The sequence below is a fragment of the Neolamprologus brichardi genome, chromosome 4 (assembly GCF_056152115.1).
Source record: "Neolamprologus brichardi isolate AB-2024 chromosome 4, ASM5615211v1, whole genome shotgun sequence".
NCBI lineage: Eukaryota > Metazoa > Chordata > Actinopteri > Cichliformes > Cichlidae > Neolamprologus > Neolamprologus brichardi.
This window is the reverse complement of record NC_142107.1, coordinates 21,632,386-21,654,293: the sequence shown is the minus strand read 5'-3', so window position 1 is coordinate 21,654,293 and position 21,908 is coordinate 21,632,386. Positions and strand designations below refer to the sequence as shown.

The 21,908-nt window shown below is 39.1% G+C and overlaps 1 protein-coding gene across 2 annotated transcripts; it reads right to left on the bottom strand.

Annotated features, from left to right (window-relative positions):
• Positions 1-2,676: 2,676 nt before the first annotated feature.
• LOC148103019 (amine sulfotransferase-like) lies at positions 2,677-20,965 on the bottom strand. Of its 2 annotated transcripts, none has more exons than XM_087840054.1 (7): positions 20,893-20,965; positions 15,877-16,028; positions 10,413-10,660; positions 9,198-9,324; positions 8,596-8,690; positions 8,321-8,492; positions 2,677-8,239 (listed from the first exon to the last, which is right to left on the bottom strand). In XM_087840054.1, the coding sequence occupies exons 2-7, from the start codon at positions 16,019-16,021 to the stop codon at positions 8,130-8,132; spliced, it is 897 nt and encodes a 298-aa protein (XP_087696180.1). In that variant the 5' UTR covers positions 16,022-16,028; positions 20,893-20,965; the 3' UTR covers positions 2,677-8,129. The 2 variants fall into 2 exon arrangements, with proteins under 2 accessions (XP_087696180.1, XP_087696181.1); XM_087840055.1 differs by having other exon boundaries at positions 10,413-10,612.
• Between the last annotated feature and the right edge of the window lie 943 nt (positions 20,966-21,908).

The window sequence follows — 21,908 nt, the reverse complement described above, 5'->3', positions numbered from 1 at the left end:
TACTTACCATGCAGCGTGAAGAGGTGACATAACGAAGGAAGGGTTGCTGCTATAAAAATGATGGTATTACCAAAAATAAATTATTTATTCTCAATGATCCCAACTAAACTGCCGCAAGATTGGTTCAGATCTCTAGATTCATATATGTCCAAATTCCTTTTCTTCCCCCACGTATAAGCTTAAAAACACTACAAAAGACCAAGGATAAAGGAGGATTAGACCTACCTAACTTTCAGCACTACATCTTAGCCAACAGGCTTCAGTTTATCTCAGGATGGCTAAAACATACCCTCTTAGATGAACCTTGGCTAGATGTTGTGGGATTATAATATTATTTTATGCCATGTTAGACCCCTAATTCTCGTGAGCTGCTCGCATGAAAACAAATCAACAAATTCGAGATCATAATGCAGACACCACCACGGCACCAGCTGCAGGCCCAAGGCTGAAGCCGGACAAACACTCCCTGATAACGACTGTGTGATGACTATTCTCCCATCCCATGCAAGGCCACCTGGATTGGCTGAAGGACTGTTTACTTAGCCTGATAGGGTGAAGGACACTGTCTCAGCTAAATTATGGACACGCACACACACACACTTACACTGATAAGCACTCACTCATCCCCCCTCCCTTTCCAAACGCCTTCGAAGCTTGTTTCCTGCGAGGGAACACGGCGGGTCTTTGTGCCGCGCTGGGGTGATAGCGCTGTGCAGGGCGGCTGCTGTGTTCGCTTCGTATTACTCCTCACCCTCCACCCAACCCTGTGGCTTGTTATGTCTTCACAATGTTGTACTGTGGACATTTGTGTGCTTTTTTTGTGCAGAGGAGTTTTTTTGTTTCCTGTTCTCGTGCTGTCCTACCATGGAAGCACAGCATGAGTAGAGGTCTCTCTTTTTCCTCTTGTACTTTCCCGATGTTGTGTACATTCAGTGCTTTTTTTCTGTAACACTACCGGTCTCCGACTTGTATCCCCATGTAAGGTCGGGGGGGGGGGGGGGGGGGGGGGTTGATTGATTGAATTAGAAGAAGGTGATAACTATTACATTTGTTAAACTGATTTGCATTACATTAGACTACTGATTTATTGTGAATGAATGATATTGTTTTATGATGCATTATAATGCTGAGTTATAAGAAATACTGTTCGCAGAAAGTCATCGCCTTATTTGTCTGATTAGAAGAGAACAGAACATACTAGGAGAGGTTTTCTGCCCCATCTCAGGAGGAGCAGATAAACAGGGAGCCAAGGTCGTAGCTTAGGCGCTGTGTGAAAGAAAGAATGTGAATGTTTAGGCTTTTATGATTAGGTATAAGAGTTTGATCAATGCTCCACCATTTTGAGATCTGATGCTGTCTGCGCACCGTGTCCATCTCCCACGCGTGTATTCATTAAATCATCGTTTGACTCAACCCGGCCGGACCAGTGTTGTTATTTTGGTTTTTCCTCTTGTATCCATCCCCAATATTTGAATCCGTGACAATGTAGAACAAGCACTTTGCAATAATCTAGAGATTTCAGATCTACCATTTATCAGCTCAAACATCCAACGACATGAATGCTTCAAAAGCGTCAACATCAGCTCTTCTCTGACAGCATGGTGGGAGTTTCTGAAGTTGACAGAGTCTTCATTAATCCCATGCAAACGTACACCTATCTGGAACAACCCTGACATATTACAAAACAATAATATGATAAACTTTTCAGAGGAATCAAATATGTAGAACATATACTAGAAGGAACAGGATTTATTTCATTTGACAGACTAGTTACACAATATGGGATCAACAAGAAAAGATTTTTAGAATATCAACAAATCAAATCCATAATGAAAAAGAAATTTAAACCGGGTCAAGTTGACCTACAAACATCACCAAGTGTGGTTCAATTTCTTACTCTTAAAACCCCCAAATTACTATCCAAAATATACAGAATGCTTTCTAAAACAGATGAATCAATATTACTTCCTATTGCAAAATGGGAAGCGGATTTATCAGGGTGCTGCCGGTGCGTCGAGCCACCTGGGGGGCTCTTCAACTGGTGGTGGAGGTTGTCACATCTTGCAGGAGCTTAGTGGGATAGTGGGTCTGTCAGCGCTTGAGTCATTGAGTCAGTAAATTCATTGTTTTAAAGTGTTTTATACACTACATGAGATGTTTTTATATTTTGAGCCTGACATAAAAATAAAGCTGTTAAATGTATTATCTAGTTGTGGTTTTTGCTCACTTGTTTTATATGTAAAAGCATTATTAAAAACCAGGTTTTCATGCTGCAAAACAGTGAATTGAGTGTAAAGGTAACACTACAGGAAGAGTTTTAGTAACACTACTTGGTGTAAAATTAATTACAAATTTTACTCTATGAGAACTAACTTTTCACTAAAGATTAGTGTATGAATAACACAGTATAGAGTAACATCAACTCCCATCAGAGTTCTTTGAACCCTCAGTGTTAATTTGAAATAACTCAATTCAGTGTTAAAAATCAGTGGGATTTTACTCAAATAGAGTTAATTTATCACTATGATAGAGTAAATAATATGACACTACTAGTAGTGTTAAGTTGATTTAACACTATGCGGTGTTACTCAGTGTTAAATTTTTACTCTATTTAGAGTTAAATTTACTCTAAAATTTTAACACTATAGAAAGAGTTGATTTAACACCAATTCTGAATGGGACCAAATAGACTCGGAAACAGTGTTAAATTTAACTCTTTAAGTGTTAGTTTGACACTGCAAATTGTTCCTGCTGTTACAGGAATTAACGCCAAGACAACAATGGACAGCACACCACCAATCGCCCCTGCTGAACTGCCTGCCACACTGTAGATCTTTGAACCCTTACTCATCTTGTCTAGCTGAACTACACACTGCTCCAGCTCATTTAGGAACTCCAACATCCTGGGCTGTTGTTCTTCAAACTTACTGATGAAATCCTCATGCTCAGAACAAGTTGTTAAAACCTCTGTTTAAATTAAGCAGAGATATCAGTTAGTATGGTTGAGGAGCTTTGTTTTAAAACCTTCATTCAGGTAAGTTTGGTTGGTTTTGCGTTCACTCCTGATATATAAATACTACAGAGAAACCACACCAAGCAAGGGAGCAAGGGAACACGAAGGAGAAAGGGAACACGAAGGATCAAAAATCATTTTAATCCATACAATTCTTATTATTTCATACAAACACAATGTGCAATACATCCAGGATGGGAGATGTGTATAAAGAGGGTCACAGCAGATCTCAAGATGTCGGACCGTTACTCAAACTCTTAGCCTCTGGTGGCCCCCACCTAGTCATAAAAGCCTAAACATCCACATACTTTCTATCTCTCAGTGAGCCTGAGTTATGACCTTGGCTTCCTGTGCAGTACGTTCTGTTCTTTTCTAATCAGACAAATAAGGCCATGATTCTCTGAAAACAGTATTTCTTATGAATCAGCAGTATAATGCATGGCTCCCTGTTTTTCTGCTTCCAACAAAGGTGGGGGAGAAGCTCTTGTGCATTATGCTCTGTTATGCTCTGTCATTATGCTCAATCAGAAACACAAGGCCCGGATTCCCTGCACACAGTATCCTCTTTATAACTTAGCAGTATGGAATGTCATAAAAGAGTGTAACTCATTCACAGCGAATCGGCAGTATGCCTAAGGGAAGCATGTAAACAGAATTTGTCCTAGCACTGAACCCTGTGAAACTCCATAATTGACCTTTGTGTGTGAAGAGGACTCTCCATTTACATGTACAAATTGGAGTCTGTACAAACCTGTAATACCTACAGCATGTTCTAATCTCTCTAATATGATATTATGGTCAACAGTATCAAACGCTGCACTAAGGTCTAGCAGGACAAGCACAGAGATGAGTCCACTGTCAGAGGCCATAAGAAGATCATTTGTAACCTTCACTAAAGCTGTTTCTGTGCTGTGATGAGCTCTGAAACCTGACTGAAACTCTTCAAATAAGCCATTCCTCTGCAGATGATATGTTAGCTGTTTGACAACTACTCTTTCAAGGATTTTTGATATGAAAGGAAGGTTGGAGATTGGCCTATGATTAGCTAAGACAGCTGGGTCTAGAGATGGCTTTTTAAGTAAAGGTTTAACCACAGCCAGCTTGAAGGCCTGTGGTACATAGCCGATTATTAGAGATAAGTTGATCATATTTAAGATTGAAGCATTAATTAACGGCAGGAGCAGGACGTCTTTGAGCAGTTTTGTAGGAATGGGGTCTAAAAGACACGTTGATGGTTTGGAGGAAGTAATTATTGATGTTAACTCAGAAAGATCGATTGGAGAAAAAGAGTCTAAATGAATATCAATGGTACTGAAAGTAGCTGTAGATAATATTACATCTGTGGGATGATTATTGATAATTTGTTCTTTAATGATTAAAATTTTATTTGTGAAGAAGTTCATGAAGTCATTACTAGTTAACGTTAAAGGGATGGTTGGCTCAATAGAGCTCTGACTTTTTGTCAGCCTGGCTACAGTGGTAAATGGCCTGTATTTGTATAGCGCTTTACTAGTCCCTAAGGACACCAAAGCACTTTACACATCCATTCATCCACACATTCGTGATGGCAAGCTACATGTAGCCACAACGCTGACAGAGGAAAGGCTGCCAAACACTGGCGCCACCAGGCCCTCTGGCCACCACCAGTAGGCAACAGGTGAAGTGTCTTGCCCAAGGACACAACGACCGAGACTGTCCAAGCCGGGGCTTGAACCGGCAACCTTCTAATTACAAGGCGAACTCCCAACTCTTGAGCCACGATCGCCCGTGCTGAAGACAAACCTAGGGTTGTTCTTATTTTCTTCAATCAGTGACGAATAGGAAGATGTTCTGACTTTGCGGAGGGCTTTCTTATAAAGCAGCAAACTATTTCTCCAGGCTAAATGATGATCCTCTAAATTTGTGACACGCTATTTCCTCTCCAGTTTACGAGTTATCTGCTTTAGGCTACGTGTTTGAGAATTATACCACGGAGTCAGGTACTTCTGATTTGAGGCCTTAGTTTTCACCGGAGCTACAGTATCCAGAGTCGTATGTAGTGAGGAGGTAAAATTATTAACAAGATAATCGACCTCTATCATTGAAGATGATAACAGTGGGTGGATTATATTCTTAAACTTAGTTACAGCGCTTTCAGAAATACATCTACTGTGATGAAGTCTACTCCACACTGCTGTGTAATCAATTAATGTAAATGTAAATGTTATCAGGAAATGATCAGACAGGAGAAGGTTTTCAGGAAACACTGTTAAATGTTCAGTTTCTAATCCATATGTTAAAACAAGATCTAGAGTGTGATAAAAGTGGTGGGTGGGTTCTTTTACATTTTGAGAGAAGCCAATTGGATCTAATAACAGATTAAATGCCATGTTGAGGCTGTCATTTTTAGCATCTACATGAATGTTAAAATCACCCACAATAATGATTTTATCTGAGCTGAGCACTAAATCAGATAAAAAGTCTGAGAAATCAGAGAGAAACTCTGTGTAAGGCCCAAGTGGACGATAGACTGGTTTCTGAGTTTCACAGATGGTGTGGACAAGGCTAAGCATCAGGCTTTCAAATGAATTAAAAGTCTGTCTTGGTCTTTCATTAATTAATAGGCTGGTGTGAAAAATTGCTGCCACACCTCCCCCTCGGCCTGTGCTTCGAGATTTCTGGTAGTTAGAATGACTCGGGGGTGTTGATTCATTTAAACTAATATAATCATCCTGCTCTAACCAGGTTTCTGTAAGGCAAAGTAAATCGATTTGTTGATCAATTATTAAATCATGTACTAACAGAGACTTGGAGGAGAGAGACCTAATATTTAATAATCCACATTTCACTGTTTTACTCTTTGGTTCAGATCTGGTTACTGTATTGTTCTTTCTTTGTAATTTTTTTTATGTTTAAGTTGTTTGTTGCTGTTTTTTAGTTTGTTTTTAGTTTGTTTGGGAGCTGACACAGTCTCAATGGAAATGGGGTTTTGGGGGGGTAGCAGGAGGAGAGAAGCTGCAGAGAGGCGTATAAGACTCCAACTCTGCTTCCTGGTCCCTACTCTGGATAGTCATATTTTGGGGGGTTTAATAAATTTGTCCATATTTCTAGAATTGAGGGCTGTCCATCCAAAGAGGGATGGATGCAGTCTCTCCTAACAAGACCAGGTTTCCTCCAGAAGGTTTGCCAATTACCTATGAAGCCCACATCGTTTCTGGGACACCACTCAGACAGCCAGCAATTTAAGGAGAACATGCGGCTAAACATGTCACTCCTAGTCTGATTGGGGAGGGGACCAGAGAAAACTACAGAGTCCCACATTGTTTTGGCAAAGTTACACACCGATTCAATATTGATTTTAGTGACCTCCGATTGGCGTAACCGGGTGTCATTACTGCCGATGTGAATTATGATTTTACTGAATTTACGTTTACCCTTAGCCAGTCGTTTTAAATTTCCCTCAGTGTCACCTGCTCTGGCCCCTGGAAGACAATTGACTAGGGTTGCCCTACCTTCACATGTCTGAGAACAGAATCATCAATTACCAGAGTTTGACCCCCGCGGGTGTGTCGCTGAGTTGGGAAAAACGGTTAGACACATGAACAGGTTGGTGGTGTGCCTGTTTAAGACTATGCTTCCTCCTCACTGTCACCCAGCTGCCCTTTTCCCCCAGCTGCTTGGGGTCTGCCGGGGAACAGCTAGCGAGGCCTACGCTATCTTCGGCTGCACCAGCTACAGGGGCCTGGCTAGCTACGGGTGAATGAAGGGTGCGAAGCAGAGTCTCCAATTCAGTAATCCTGGCCTCCAGAGCTGCAAATATGCTACATTTGTTACAAGTATCATTACTGCTAAAGGAGACCGAGGAGTAACTAAACATCTGACACAATGAGAAGGAAAGTGCAGTAGGGACAGGTGAAGAGGCCATGCTGATAGCGAGTTGGCTACGAGCTAAGCTAAGCTAGCGAAACAGTAAAAGCACAGTGAGTGAATACTTTGGCTATAAGTTAGGTGGTGAGTACACAGGAAGTGTGCTTCGGATGAAGCATGTTAAGATTATACTATGAAAAAAGAATGTATCTAACAGTTTTTAATTAAACTGCTAAGCAGATAAGCTACTCAAAAACACCACTCTGTTTGAGCAGGAACAGGAAGTGATAGTGATACTCTACCGTAGTGATGTGTCGGTCGCGAACGAAACGGCTCTTAGAGCCGACTCTTTGAAGTGAACGATGTGGATTTTTTTTTTTTTCTCTCACCCTCTCTCTTGCACTTTTTTCTGCTTCACTACGCACGCGAGCCTTGTGCTTTGCGCTGGGAAGAGGGGGAAGGGGCGGTAGTTACACTCGCAGCAGCACAGGAACAGAGCCGGAGGGAAAGAGAGAGAAAGAGAGCCAGGGACAACAACGTCACATTAGAAAGGTATAGCAATCAACCACAACTATTTTCAGTTGCGGATGATAAAGGATTCAGAAAGTTTATTCATGCAGGCCCATATGACAGAGAATGTGCATCTTCTTTTAATTTATATTTAATTCTGTTGTGGTTTGCAGTGTTTTGTGTTGTTTCACTTTAAATTTGTTTAAAAGGAAGAAGCTGAAAATTTAAATAGTTAAAAGTTGAAATGTAAATAGTTTGTTTTTGTATTATATGATTTATTTATTACATTTTATGTGGCGTAAATAAATAAAAAGTATATTTACGGTGGCCGCTAGCGACAAACAACGTACAAACCCCGAAGCACGTACAAACTACAAAAAACATACAAAACACAACAGAAGTGCTCCAGGATGCAGGCGCAGTGTTGAGCTTTTGTTACCTGTAATCTTTTGTTGTTGTTGTTTTTTTATTATTATTTAAATAGCAGAAAAACACATTTTTATGGTTTTCTGATTAATGAAATTGTTGTGAGATTTGTTTATGTTATCCTAGTAAGGATACCGTGAGGGGCGGCCACTAGAGGTCGCTGGAACACTGTATGTGTATATGTTTTTTCAGAAAATTGATGTAGCCACGTACACTGCTGCTACGGTTCAATAAAAGCAGTTTGTGCTGAAGAAACCCTGCGTCTAATTACCTCATATCATGACAGAAATCAATGCTTTTAAAACTCCTGGGAGACCCTGAAGAGCTGCTCTGCTTATTCCCAGATGAACTTCAAAGGCAAATCACCAAGTTTCTCCTGAAGGAGTTGATCCACTCTTTCACTCTGTGCAACACTCAGTGTGTTCTTCCAGTCTCCAATCTGACCTGTAATAAAGACAAAAACACAACACCTGAAACCCTGATATCACATTTTTCTGCACAGCAGCTGCAGGTCTGTTATGTTACCTTTGCGCAGGAATTTTCCACTGAACCTCTCTGGTGGAAGATGCTGATAATTTGCTTTCGAGTCATTCTTCATGTTCTCAAACTTAGCTTTTTCCACAACTTGACTGATGGCAGCTTCAGTCAGGTCTTTCCCTAAGAAGTTGCAGATCTTCTTCACTGATCCTTTCAGGTCCTGAAAGAAAAGCAGGAACACAACAGAAAAAGAACCTTAAACTCTGCCAGATATTTTATTTGAGTTTCCTTAGAAACAACAAAAATGCAAAGAAACATCTTACCAAAATCATTTCCTCGTAGGTCAGGAAGAGGATGTTGTACTGGTCTCTGTTTAAATACCACTCCCTGACGTGGTCAAACCAGGATGACGCAAAAACTGTATAGTTGCATAATGCATCCAGTTATTTGGCATTCTGACTTAATTGAGTTCACATACAACCCACATGTCACAAGAAGAGCTCAAGTGTAAGCTCTGTAGTTACCTACAGCATGACTGTAGGCATGATCAGTCCCCCATGCTATGCTATGCTATTTGGAATTTAAACTTTAATGAATCAGTAATTTTTGTCCAAAATATTCTAGAACAAAAGTAACACTTTACATAGTACATTTTTCAAAGCACAGGAGCGGGAGGAGTGGCAGCCATTTGTTCATCTCTAGCTTATCAAGTGTTACTCTGAGCCTTGCACACTCTAATAAAAAGTTTTATTTGTGTCTTTCTGCAGTCTGTGGTGCAAGGCCCATGATAATCTATCAATAATTCTACCTCGACAATTCCTAAACATTTATGTGAATAAAGATATAGATAATAAATAAATATAGTGTGTTTATAATAACCACTAACTGATTCATCATTATGTGGATCGAAAGTGAGGAAACTTACCGTTTCCTGTTATGTACCACTCAAAAAACTGGTCAAAGCTCTCGGGAGTTTCCAGGTCTGCCATGGATTTGCTGAAGTGATAAAAAGACACCATGTTGTCCTTTGGATTCCTCATCAAATACACGATCTGATATATATTTAAAAAAAAAAAAAATCAGAATATTAACAGTTTGTTACTTAAATGTAAAAATTGAAAGTCATTAGTTTAAAAGAAAAATAATTTAAAAAATTGATTTCAAATAATATTTTTTAAATATATTTTAAAGGCTCTATTTTTTATAGCTCTTTTTCTCCTATTTCTACTTGATTTGATGAACCTCTTAGTCTTCAATGACCTCATCGTAAGAAAGGAAAAGGACAAAAAAATATACTGAAATAGAAACACAGAATCACTTGAAATAAAACAAATGCTAGTGCTAGCTTTTTGGACCTGGAACCATGTGTTTGTGTAGAAGTCTATGATAAAAATGACCCTCAGATTCCTTGATTTATGACCCCATTACAACGTCTATCGTTTCATTTTACGCTATCGTTTGTTTCTCAGCGTTGCAAAATAAACTGTTTACGGCAATATTTTTTCATCGTTTTGATGGTCACTGTAGTGGCTATATTAATTTCTTAAAGTTCTCTCTTTCTCTTATATTTAATATAACCACACTATGAATGGACAAGAGCCTGTTTTTATGCGTTGTGGTTAGCAACAACGACGGTAACACCATCGTGTGTCTGCTTCTTTATGTTCCACATAAACCTTTCACAATAAAGCTCAAGATCCTGTTGAGACTTTTCAAAATAAACTGAATCACGTGAAAGAGCAGATTATTTACGGATGAGAAGTACAAAAGAGCCGCCAGGTGCTAAAAAATAGACCTTAGACTCAAACGTTAGAACAGGCTTTTCCCCGCAGCACGCCGTGTAATAAATACTCACAAAGAAAACAGCGGCCATTACAACTTATGTCTAAAAATGTATAGTTTCATGCATCGGTTAAAACACTCGACTCCAGGTACACGACGCGCAACTGGAAACACTTCACGCAAGTCGAGCTGCCCGAGATTCAGAGAATTTACAGAAAATGTTAAATTTTTGTGATTTATATCGTTATCAGGACGATAGAATTCTTATATCGGGATATGAGATTTTGGTCATATTCCACAGCCCTATTTAAGACTGCCTCTTTCTTCAAGAAGAACTGAGCTTCTATAAAGTACTGACTTTTGCCTTCTTCTCTTTCACTCCTGGAGGCATGATATGTTCAGGGAGATGCGAGGCGAAGATTCGTGGAGAGGGAAGAAGAGTGTATTCAGCTGTCTTGTACTCCAGCCACGGCATCCTCTCCACGTTGGTTGAATATTTATTCTGATTCCCATCCAGTTCGTAGATGGAAATGATGATCTGCCGAGCCCATACAGTGCCTGATGTGGGGAAAATGTTAGTACGGTGGTCCTGAGAGGCCAAAAGCGCTGCAAAAAGAAAAACACTTGCAAAAACAAAAAACACTTGCAAAAAGAAAAACACTTGCAAAAACAAAAAGCGCTGCAAAAAGAAAAACACTTGCAAAAACAAAAAGCGCTGCAAAAAGAAAAACACTTGCAAAAACAAAAAGCGCTGCAAAAAGAAAAACACTTGCAAAAAGAAAAACACTTGCAAAAACAAAAAGCGCTGCAAAAAGAAAAACACTTGCAAAAACAAAAAGCGCTGCAAAAAGAAAAACACTTGCAAAAACAAAAAGCGCTGCAAAAAGAAAAACACTTGCAAAAACAAAAAGCGCTGCAAAAAGAAAAACACTTGCAAAAACAAAAAGCGCTGCAAAAAGAAAAACACTTGCAAAAAGAAAAGCGCTGCAAAAGCACACACAACACAACGGAAATAGGAAAAAACACAACGGAAATGTTTCTGGGGAGACAATAACCGGACGGACCAGTTGACCAAAACATGCTAACAAGTGCACTGGGACTGGGAGACACTTCAACGAAGTGGAAGCAGAGCGGCCAAAGAGTAAACTTCCAAAAGTAAGTTCTGAATATTATGTCACTTATTTATGTGCAAATGTTTAATAACGAGGAACATTAAAACATTACTGTTGGCCACATGCCGGCAAAGTTATGTGACATTAGCGATGTTTGTACTTTCAGCGTTTACTTTGTTTTAAAGTCTTTACTTTATACGCCGTTAGATAGTCGACCTTAATCTTACAGAGAATCTGATGATTTTGTGGATAATTAAAGTCAGTCATATATCCACAAACACAACAGGCTGAAAGTCAGTGATGCTGCTCAGTTTGCAGTCCTGAATATCACGGCACAAGCAGGATTCACTGCACTGTTAATGTTAATTATGTTATATTGCTGCCTTTGTTCGGTGGTGTTGAGCCAAACGGACTTTAACGTGTGTTTGAACGAGCTGACGGTTCACTCATTGTAGCGACTTCCACAGTCGCTAGAGCCCGGGGATGGAGCCCGCCTATTTGCCTGACGCGCTGTCAACTTTAGCAATAGTGCGAGAGGTGGAATTGTTTGCTTGTTTATTAAAGTGTTTACAGAGTAATGTCATCTCAAGATTTGGACTCTTACAACGTCACAGGCTCTAATGTAACAAGACGAAACATGTTGTGCAGCGGTCAACAAAAACTACGGCTACCCAGCCCTCCTCTCTGTCAAAATCAAAACCAGTGAATGACAGACTGACAACGCCCTCTTAATGTCGCCGCTAGCACCCACGTGACTCCCATTACACATCACCATAGCAACCAAACAAATGAAAACCCAGTAATCATCAAAAAATTCAATACATTTAATTATGGTTCCTACACTCATTAAGCTGAAAGAAAGATGCTTTAATCACAGCAGTCACACATGTGTCCACTGTACCAGCTGGGAACTCTTCTTGTTCAGCACTCGTAATAACACTAAATCCTCCTGTTTGTAGCAGTGTGTACACCTGAGACTGTCACCTGTCTGTCTGTCCTGCACTCTGTCTCTGTTTCTTTCTCTCTGATTGTGGAATAAAAGTATGAACATGTATTTATAAGTTACACTTGTGTTTGAATCCTGCAGCTTATCACACATTTGATTTCCATGTGTGACGACTGCAAGTGTCCAGAGTGAGGACAGACTGAGGGACCCACTGCTGCACATCATCTGTGAGGCTTTGCACCCCCAATGATCCACCAGGAGAAACTCGGCAGTGTGTGAGGAAGAGGAGGAGGAAGAGCCAGCAGCAGCTGACAGATGGAGAGAATAGACAGACTGTTCCCTGTTTGTGAAGGACTGCTAGGAAAGTTTAACATAACTAACTGTCTGTCCTGAATCAGTCTTATTAGGTAATGTTCAAATAATGTTATCATCCAGTGTTTGCAGTGTGGGAGAAAGTACTCAGGGCCTTCAAGTTACACACTATGAAAGGCAGCAACAAGTTTAATGTTCAGAAACCTAAAGTATGTATCAGCAGCTGAATGGAGCTAAAAATAATTGTTTGTTTCAGTTCTATGAAGCTTTGAGTATTTTGGATCAGTAGTACTGCTGTGTTTGTTGCATCATAATGCTTTAATTGTTTATATGCTTTATATATTCTGAGGTAAGTTGATCTATAGTGTTACATCATATTCTATAAGGATGTTATGTGTTTGTAGACTTTCTGCCCAGTTTGACCCATTTAGCAGAAGTCAGCCTGTTTAAGGCTCTGATATCTATTCTGTATGACTTAAAGCAGTTATGACATGGTCTGATTTTCTCACCCAATAAAGGAATATTCAATATATCAGTCTACTCTTCATTCTATCAGAAACAGTTATGTCTAGTTATGGATGGTCTAGCCTCCGACCCGCGCTGCCCAGGTTACCTAGCAACCATGATAGCGGGAAACGTGTGGTTGACAGAAATGAAGGAGAACATATTTTGTTCATTTGTTTGTTTCTACACGAGCTTTGTGTGATTTGATAAGTATCTGAGGCTGAGACCACAGGACTGTAAAACATGATTGTTGGGCTTCATATCTGTACTGAACAGTCATATAAGATTAGCTAGTAAATAACAAATAGTTAATGTTGTTCATGAGACTAAAGTCAGTGTAAATATGAGATGGCCAATATTATAGTTATTATATTAATCATTATAAGTTATTACAGCAGTGAGCTTGAACTCTCAAATCAAATCACTTCTATTGTCACATCACATGTGCAGGTACACTGGTACAGCACATGTGAGTGAACTCTGTGTCAAACACTGAGCTTCAGTAAAGATTCAAGTTGCATTTATTTATATTTCCTATCACCTTAAATCTTCACTTAAAGACAAGTATCTGTGACAGTGTATATATAGATGTATTATATATAAGAGACAAATATTGTTCTTTTAATATGTTGGCATTAGTAAATTTGGCTCAATGCTTACATATATGTGTGGAAGAAGCAAATGTACGAGCTGTGATAACTGTTTCTGATAGAATGAAGAGTAGACTGATATATGAAATATTCCTTTATTGGGTGAGAAAATCAGACCATGTCATAACTGCTTTAAGTCATACAGAATAGATATCAGAGCCTTAAACAGGCTGACTTCTGCTAAATGGGTCAAACTGGGCAGAAAGTCTACAAACACATAACATCCTTATAGAATATGATGTAACACTATAGATCAACTTACCTCAGAATATATAAAGCATATAAACAATTAAAGCATTATGATGCAACAAACACAGCAGTGCTACTGATCCAAAATACTCAAAGCTTCATAGAACTGAAACAAACAATTATTTTTAGCTCCATTCAGCTGCTGATACATACTTTAGGTTTCTGAACATTAAACTTGTTGCTGCCTTTCATAGTGTGTAACTTGAAGGCCCTGAGTACTTTCTCCCACACTGCAAACACTGGATGATAACATTATTTGAACATTACCTAATAAGACTGATTCAGGACAGACAGTTAGTTATGTTAAACTTTCCTAGCAGTCCTTCACAAACAGGGAACAGTCTGTCTATTCTCTCCATCTGTCAGCTGCTGCTGGCTCTTCCTCCTCCTCTTCCTCACACACTGCCGAGTTTCTCCTGGTGGATCATTGGGGGTGCAAAGCCTCACAGATGATGTGCAGCAGTGGGTCCCTCAGTCTGTCCTCACTCTGGACACTTGCAGTCGTCACACATGGAAATCAAATGTGTGATAAGCTGCAGGATTCAAACACAAGTGTAACTTATAAATACATGTTCATACTTTTATTCCACAATCAGAGAGAAAGAAACAGAGACAGAGTGCAGGACAGACAGACAGGTGACAGTCTCAGGTGTACACACTGCTACAAACAGGAGGATTTAGTGTTATTACGAGTGCTGAACAAGAAGAGTTCCCAGCTGGTACAGTGGACACATGTGTGACTGCTGTGATTAAAGCATCTTTCTTTCAGCTTAATGAGTGTAGGAACCATAATTAAATGTATTGAATTTTTTGATGATTACTGGGTTTTCATTTGTTTGGTTGCTATGGTGATGTGTAATGGGAGTCACGTGGGTGCTAGCGGCGACATTAAGAGGGCGTTGTCAGTCTGTCATTCACTGGTTTTGATTTTGACAGAGAGGAGGGCTGGGTAGCCGTAGTTTTTGTTGACCGCTGCACAACATGTTTCGTCTTGTTACATTAGAGCCTGTGACGTTGTAAGAGTCCAAATCATGAGATGACATTACTCTGTAAACACTTTAATAAACAAGCAAACAATTCCACCTCTCGCACTATTGCTAAAGTTGACAGCGCGTCAGGCAAATAGGCGGGCTCCATCCCCGGGCTCTAGCGACTGTGGAAGTCGCTACAATGAGTGAACCGTCAGCTCGTTCAAACACACGTTAAAGTCCGTTTGGCTCAACACCACCGAACAAAGGCAGCAATATAACATAATTAACATTAACAGTGCAGTGAATCCTGCTTGTGCCGTGATATTCAGGACTGCAAACTGAGCAGCATCACTGACTTTCAGCCTGTTGTGTTTGTGGATATATGACTGACTTTAATTATCCACAAAATCATCACATTCTCTGTAAGATTAAGGTCGACTATCTAACGGCGTATAAAGTAAAGACTTTAAAACAAAGTAAACGCTGAAAGTACAAACATCGCTAATGTCACATAACTTTGCCGGCATGTGGCCAACAGTAATGTTTTAATGTTCCTCGTTATTAAACATTTGCACATAAATAAGTGACATAATATTCAGAACTTACTTTTGGAAGTTTACTCTTTGGCCGCTCTGCTTCCACTTCGTTGAAGTGTCTCCCAGTCCCAGTGCACTTGTTAGCATGTTTTGGTCAACTGGTCCGTCCGGTTATTGTCTCCCCAGAAACATTTCCGTTGTGTTTTTTCCTATTTCCGTTGTGTTGTGTGTGCTTTTGCAGCGCTTTTCTTTTTGCAAGTGTTTTTCTTTTTGCAGCGCTTTTTGTTTTTGCAAGTGTTTTTCTTTTTGCAGCGCTTTTTGTTTTTGCAAGTGTTTTTCTTTTTGCAGCGCTTTTTGTTTTTGCAAGTGTTTTTCTTTTTGCAAGTGTTTTTCTTTTTGCAGCGCTTTTTGTTTTTGCAAGTGTTTTTCTTTTTGCAGCGCTTTTGGCCTCTCAGGGCCACCGTACGTTAGAGATGATCAGTGGATCAGTCTGGCCAGCACAAAACTGCAAATATAAATAATGTGTAAGATTTTTCACCAACCTGACTTTGGATAAGTGACAAGGAAGACATCGCTGTCTTTTATTTCAAAACTCTCAAGAGAGTCTATGTACTCTGGAGTTGTAGGACCGACCAGAAAATTGTAGTTTTTATGCTTGAAAACACGAAGATCTCTGATTTGCTCCATACTGGTTCTACATAAGACAGATAAAAAATATACACAGGAACAAAAAATCTGTGAGTCACATGGTGGAGAGGTTTGTTTGTCCCAGGGTCCCCGGGGCTACATTGTTGGGGGTCTTTTTGACCCCTGATTGGCTTTCCCATGGCAAATTGATGCTGGGTGAGCAGTGTTGGGGAGTAAGGGAATACATGGGGAATACTCTGATTTTGATTGCTGGAAACCCAGACAAAACGTGCAATAAGAGGCTCTAATGTAAGCGTCCTGTTAATGTTGTTGGCGTCCGTTACACAATGGACCCAGAGCCAGAATAACAGGGCCAGCAGTGAACGGGCATGAATGGTTTTCTTACTTGGAAATTAAAACACCACTTCATAAAAAGAATGGGATGGGCGAAACCTCAGTATCTTTGATGTATTATTGCTGTGTGATTTTTATTACAATTACTGAATGCTACTCGCCACCAAGCTAACATTGTTAGCTGGCATTAGTTCATAGACAGCAGACTGTTAGGCCATTTCTAAATACTCAAGTACGCCAGTCCTCGTGTTCTTGCTAGTCCAGACTTTGTAAGTTTACATGGGAGTCCTCCCAAGAACCAGGGCTGGACTGGGACAAAAAATCAGCCCGGGCATTTTGACTAGAGACCGGCCCACCAAAAATGTAACGTCATTCAGGGGTAAAACCGCAAAGGATTCTGGGAACTTGTGGCAAGCGGTACTAACGCATGCAGGCTTTCAATTGAACTCAGTTACACAGCGATAAAAAGAAACACAAAAAATGGCAAGAAACTGTTGTATTATTAATTGCAATAGCCGGTGTTGTGCCAAAAAGTGATTGTCTGCCAAAAACTGATTTCCGGTATTTGCCAAAAACTGATTTCTTGTATTTAAATTGCTATAAGTAACTTGTTGGGCTATAATATGTGAAACATATGTCAAATGCATCCCTCATGGATGACATAAAGTCATATTGAGCTACAAACAACATTAGTGTAACAAGGTAGAAGTCTTTGGCAGTGACTTTTACATAACCTTTATTTATGCCGTTAAAAAAAAGTCTAATTAACATTAAAAATGTCTTTTGTAAGAAGTAGTTGGACAGCAGAAATGGCTCAAATATTACAATAGTTCTGTTAAAATATTTAAAGTGGGGATAAAGGACCGGATTGGTTATAATGTAAGTACAAAAACACAGAGTTGTAAAGATACTTGAAAAAACAGATAATTTTTTAATTCCATATATAGCCCCTTTGTAAACGCTGTTCACCGAAGTCTATTTACCAAAATAGATATTACACATAAAAAATACACGCAAACATTGGAAATCAGTTTTTGGCAGGCAATCACTTTTTGGCACAACACCTATTGCATGACAGCCACGGGAAGCCAATGGGTAAAGAGATCGGTTGTTATCGGATTACGTCGTGGAAATTGTTTAAGCCATGTTTCCGAAGTAACAAAGAGCCGATGGATGGCCTATAAGATTGCTAAACAAGGGGGACGGTCCATCCGACCTCCTCGGCTGTAATTGGTCCAGCCCAGAGTCGATCATGACCAATTGGCCAATCCAACACCTTTCATTATTTATACCCTTCCAAAAAAAAAAAAAAAAAAATCGATCGGCCCATAAAAACAAAAAATCGCCAGCGGCCCACCGGGCAAATGCCCGGTATGCCCGATGGCCAGTCCAGCTATGCCGAGAACGCAGTGCGATCGTTCTACAGCAGTGTACTTGATGGCATAACACCTCCAGAGTTTTTACTGCCATCATCTCTTAATTTAACTGTGATTAATATTTGCAATGGAAATTATACATGACAAAAAAAATTACACATGATGTAGTAGATTTAAGAAAAAAAAGATAATTTAAAAAAAGAAGCACTTTGGCAAAATTCGCTTTTATGTATCATCTGTTTCATAATGTCTAATAAGCTTCATTCAGTTGAGCACAATCCCTCCATGACAGAAACACAAGCTTAACCTCTCTGAATAAACATAGTGCACATGTACGCCTAATTACAAATCAGAATATAACCTGATCATTTCTGATCAGATTATCTCCACATTGTAACATACTGTTTTTAGACTTGATGGATAGCATTAGCAACCTGCTAGCTGCAAATAATCATGTGCAGTTCCACATGATTATCAACAGAGAAAAAGAAAACATATTACTGATACAGAAATAGTTTTCTATACGAGATCACTGCAAAAAGTGCAGCCTTGCCTAATGTGTCCACCATACTGTTACTCATTTTATATTAAGATTTTGAAAAAATCTAGTTAGTATTGATATGGCGAGTGGCCTTCAGTAATAGTAAAAAAAAAAAAAAATCACATAGCAATAGTACATTCATGTAGTTGTAAAAAACATAACGATAAATCAAATCACATCACAAGTGCAGGTACACTGGTACAGTACATGCGATTGAAATTCTTGTGTGCGAGCTTCACAAGCAACAGAGGTGTGCAAAAAATACAATAACATAAAACAAGCAAAATATAAGAATGGCTAAATCTGAGAGTAATAAATATATGTACAATATAAGAGTGTATGCATTACTGGATGTGTATACTAAATATGTTTTTCTACGTGTGCGTGTGTGTCTGTGTGTGTATACATATTTTACAAATTAAATAGAGTAAACAATAAATAAAATATATTTATTTATTTAGAGAGTGAGCAGAGCTTTCAGCTGCTCTGCTCCCAGGCTGTGGAACTCTCTGCCCCCAGAAATAAGAAACATTGGTTCTCTCCCACAGTTTAAATCCCAACTCAAAACTCATCTGTTCAAATCTGCATATTCATTGTGAATCCACTGTTTGTTCATTTTATCTTGTGCTTTTATTTTATTGTTCTTATTCTGCCATTGTTTTACTAAGTGTTTTATCCTATTGTAAAGTGTCCTTGGGTGACTTGAAAGGGGCTCATAAATAAAATGTATTATTATTATTATTATTATTATTATTATTATTATTATTATTATTATTATTGTTATTATTATTATTATTGTGACAATGTTGCCCTTATACATTTAAGGACAAAATTCAATGACCGCCACCTGCTGGATGGTGAGTGCAGAGGGCCGTGTAATTGTTGAGCTGGACAAAGAGAACACCTTTGCTGATGCAATGTCAGTCTTCTTTGGTTCATTCTATGTATTGAACCTGGAATACCAGGAGTCAGTGTGTGCAACATTGGAGCTAATTCAGAGGTATGTTTGAACAGTTAGCTAATAGTAATAGATGATGAATAAATTATCCCTAAGTAACTCATTATTAAACATCACAACTCAATGTTAATATTTATTATGGCATGTTCCCTGAAGAGGGAACAAAATGTACCTCCAGGGTTGAGACAAGCAGAAAGACTGGGACCACTGTGAAGCGAAAGGTTGTTCACATTAACCCTCATGTCACAACTTTCCTCCAGCGACATACTGAATTTGAGTGGAAAACTTCAAATTAGGTAACTGTTGTTGCCATTTCTAGTGAATTTCTTAAGTGACCAATGTGTTGTTACCTGTGTCTCCACAGATGATCCATGGCCCATGCTTTCTGGACATTTACACGAGTCGAACAACAATGAAGACAAGCTCTCTCGCCGTCTTGCAAGAAGCTGTCTCTGTCCAATAGGTTTTTTGAGTGCAACAGTTTTGATTTTTTGCCTTCTTTTACCCGTTTGTTAAAAATTATTTCAGCTACTTACACTTTAATTGTCACATGTATTGGCTCACCCTACAAATCAATGAACTCAGTCCGCAAAGCAATGTCAGGGTTCAGTGCAGGTCAGTCAAGTTCCTTCACACCACACACGCTCATCCATGTCCTTGTGGACCCTGCTTTGTGCATTGATTTGGTGGTGTGAGCCAGTATTTTGGACAAAGTGTATATAAAGGCAGACATGTGGGGCTTGATGTTCTATTAATTACAATTTAGTTTATTTGTAAGGTGCCAACTTCACATTGTAGGTTTAAGACCCTACAAAATATAAGTAAGAAAACCCAACACTTGAGCATATGTTGTCTGGCATGATATGGATATGACATAATATCGTTATTGTTTGTACAACCATCTGAGAAAATATATGGATTACATAGTTTAGTAAAAACAAGTGCTTCTTCAATGAAAATATGTTTTCAGTTCTTTTCAGTTTTTGAATTTGGAAATGTGTATTTCTGCAGAGAAAAATCAGAACAGAAATAAAAAGTGGTGTGAAGCACATGAACTATATTTTGTGTGTGTGTGTGTGTGTGTGTGTGTGTGTGTGTGCGTGTGTGTGTGCATCTATCTATCTATCTCGATCAATCAATCGATAGTGTGTGTGTATATATGTGTGTGTGTTTTTATATAAAAATACATATAAATGAATAAATGATACTTTTTTTATACAATACAATTTTTTTGGAACCCTCCAGTCTCTTACAGTATGTTACTGTTTCCTGAAATTATGGTAAATTACGACCTGTTCAACAGTAAATGACCGCCTGTAGGAACACGGTATCCTCTAGCAGAGATGAATATTTTTGAAAAAAACACACTTCCCATTCTCCGAACCACATTCTCAGTGTCCTAAGCTTTTTAATAAATCAGTCTTTTTGCAAAACATTGAACAGCTTTAACCATGTTAAACACAATTTAGTAACTCAGAGTAAATAATTAAAACCACTATGACTCACTAAAGCACATGTGTGCAGTGACAGCCAGGTTGTGTCAGAGGTTGATAAACAACAAAGCATCAAAACAGTCTGATAATACATGTAAACAAATTCTCAAGACAGAAAAGTACAAAAAGAAATTCACAAAACACATTTTTACTGAACCTGCATTACTTTTAGAACCAGTTTAACAGTAGAAAGGTAAGTGTTGTATTACCTGGGTGTTTGCAGCAAGACCAATAGAGTGAATGTCCCGTACACCTCTTATCATTGACATGCACATGCTCTGATGCATTGGCATCTCTGCCCAGTCTGGAAGGCAGCCATGCTGACATTGAATAAATGTCACAACCTGGGTCATGACTTATGACAAAAAATGGGAAAGAACACCAAACAATCCCATTTTAAAGAAGTGGAAACCTCACCAAACAAACAGCAATACAAAATCAGTTCTGACAGCTTATTGCATTTATCTACCAGCAAATGAGACAGGAATTTATCCAGATTACAAAGAGACTGAAATTGTTTCAATTGACCAAACTGTCATCAGGCTCTGGTATTTCATCAATTTCAGAAAAGGAAGTGAAGAAACAAACAAGGGTGAACGGTAGGGCTGCACGATTTTGCATAAAATGAGAATCACGATTTTTTGGCTTAGAATTGAGATCACGATTCTCTCACGATTTTCTTTTCCAATATAAATATTTATAGCGCTTATTAACTGCACATCAACTTCGTAACAGTTGAGACTGAACATAAAAAAAATAAATAAACATAAAACAACAAATGTCTCACATTTTTTTGTTGCCGCATAATGTTGTACTGCTTTAAATTCCGTCTCCACCGTTGCTCGACACTGCGTGTATAGAGCAGGTAGTGCAACAATAGAAAAATAGTTGCGGGACGGCACTGTGTAGCGTTTGTCTAGGATGTTGATCATTCTCCTAAATCCCTCGTTTTGCACAGTGTTGATGGGAGCCATATCTTGGTCAGGTGGTAAGTAATAGCCTCCGTAATTTCTTTGTGCCTGCGGAAGTTCGACGTGTATAGGGAAGCGCTGTATAAGGTTCTCATTATTGATGTTTGGGTGGTTGACCGGGACGGATTTTCTCCTGTCACTTTCTTGTCATCCCTGATGTGCTCTCCGTTGTTTTTTTCCCTGCTAATTTTAGCATCACACGGCACAGCTTCTGTATCACGTGGTATAAGGCTACGCCAAGGGCCAACGCACAC

Bases quoted from the DNA above. Each gene is read 5' to 3' on its own strand.
- LOC148103019 (XM_087840054.1), bottom strand. From the start codon at position 16,021: ATGGAGCAAATCAGAGATCTTCGTGTTTTCAAGCATAAAAACTACAAT. The intron at 8,691-9,197 runs GTAAGTTTCCTC...GCAACTATACAG, and splicing joins GTGGTACATAACAGGAAACG to TTTTTGCGTCATCCTGGTTT. The intron at 8,493-8,595 runs GTAAGATGTTTC...CTTTTCTTTCAG, and splicing joins CCTACGAGGAAATGATTTTG to GACCTGAAAGGATCAGTGAA.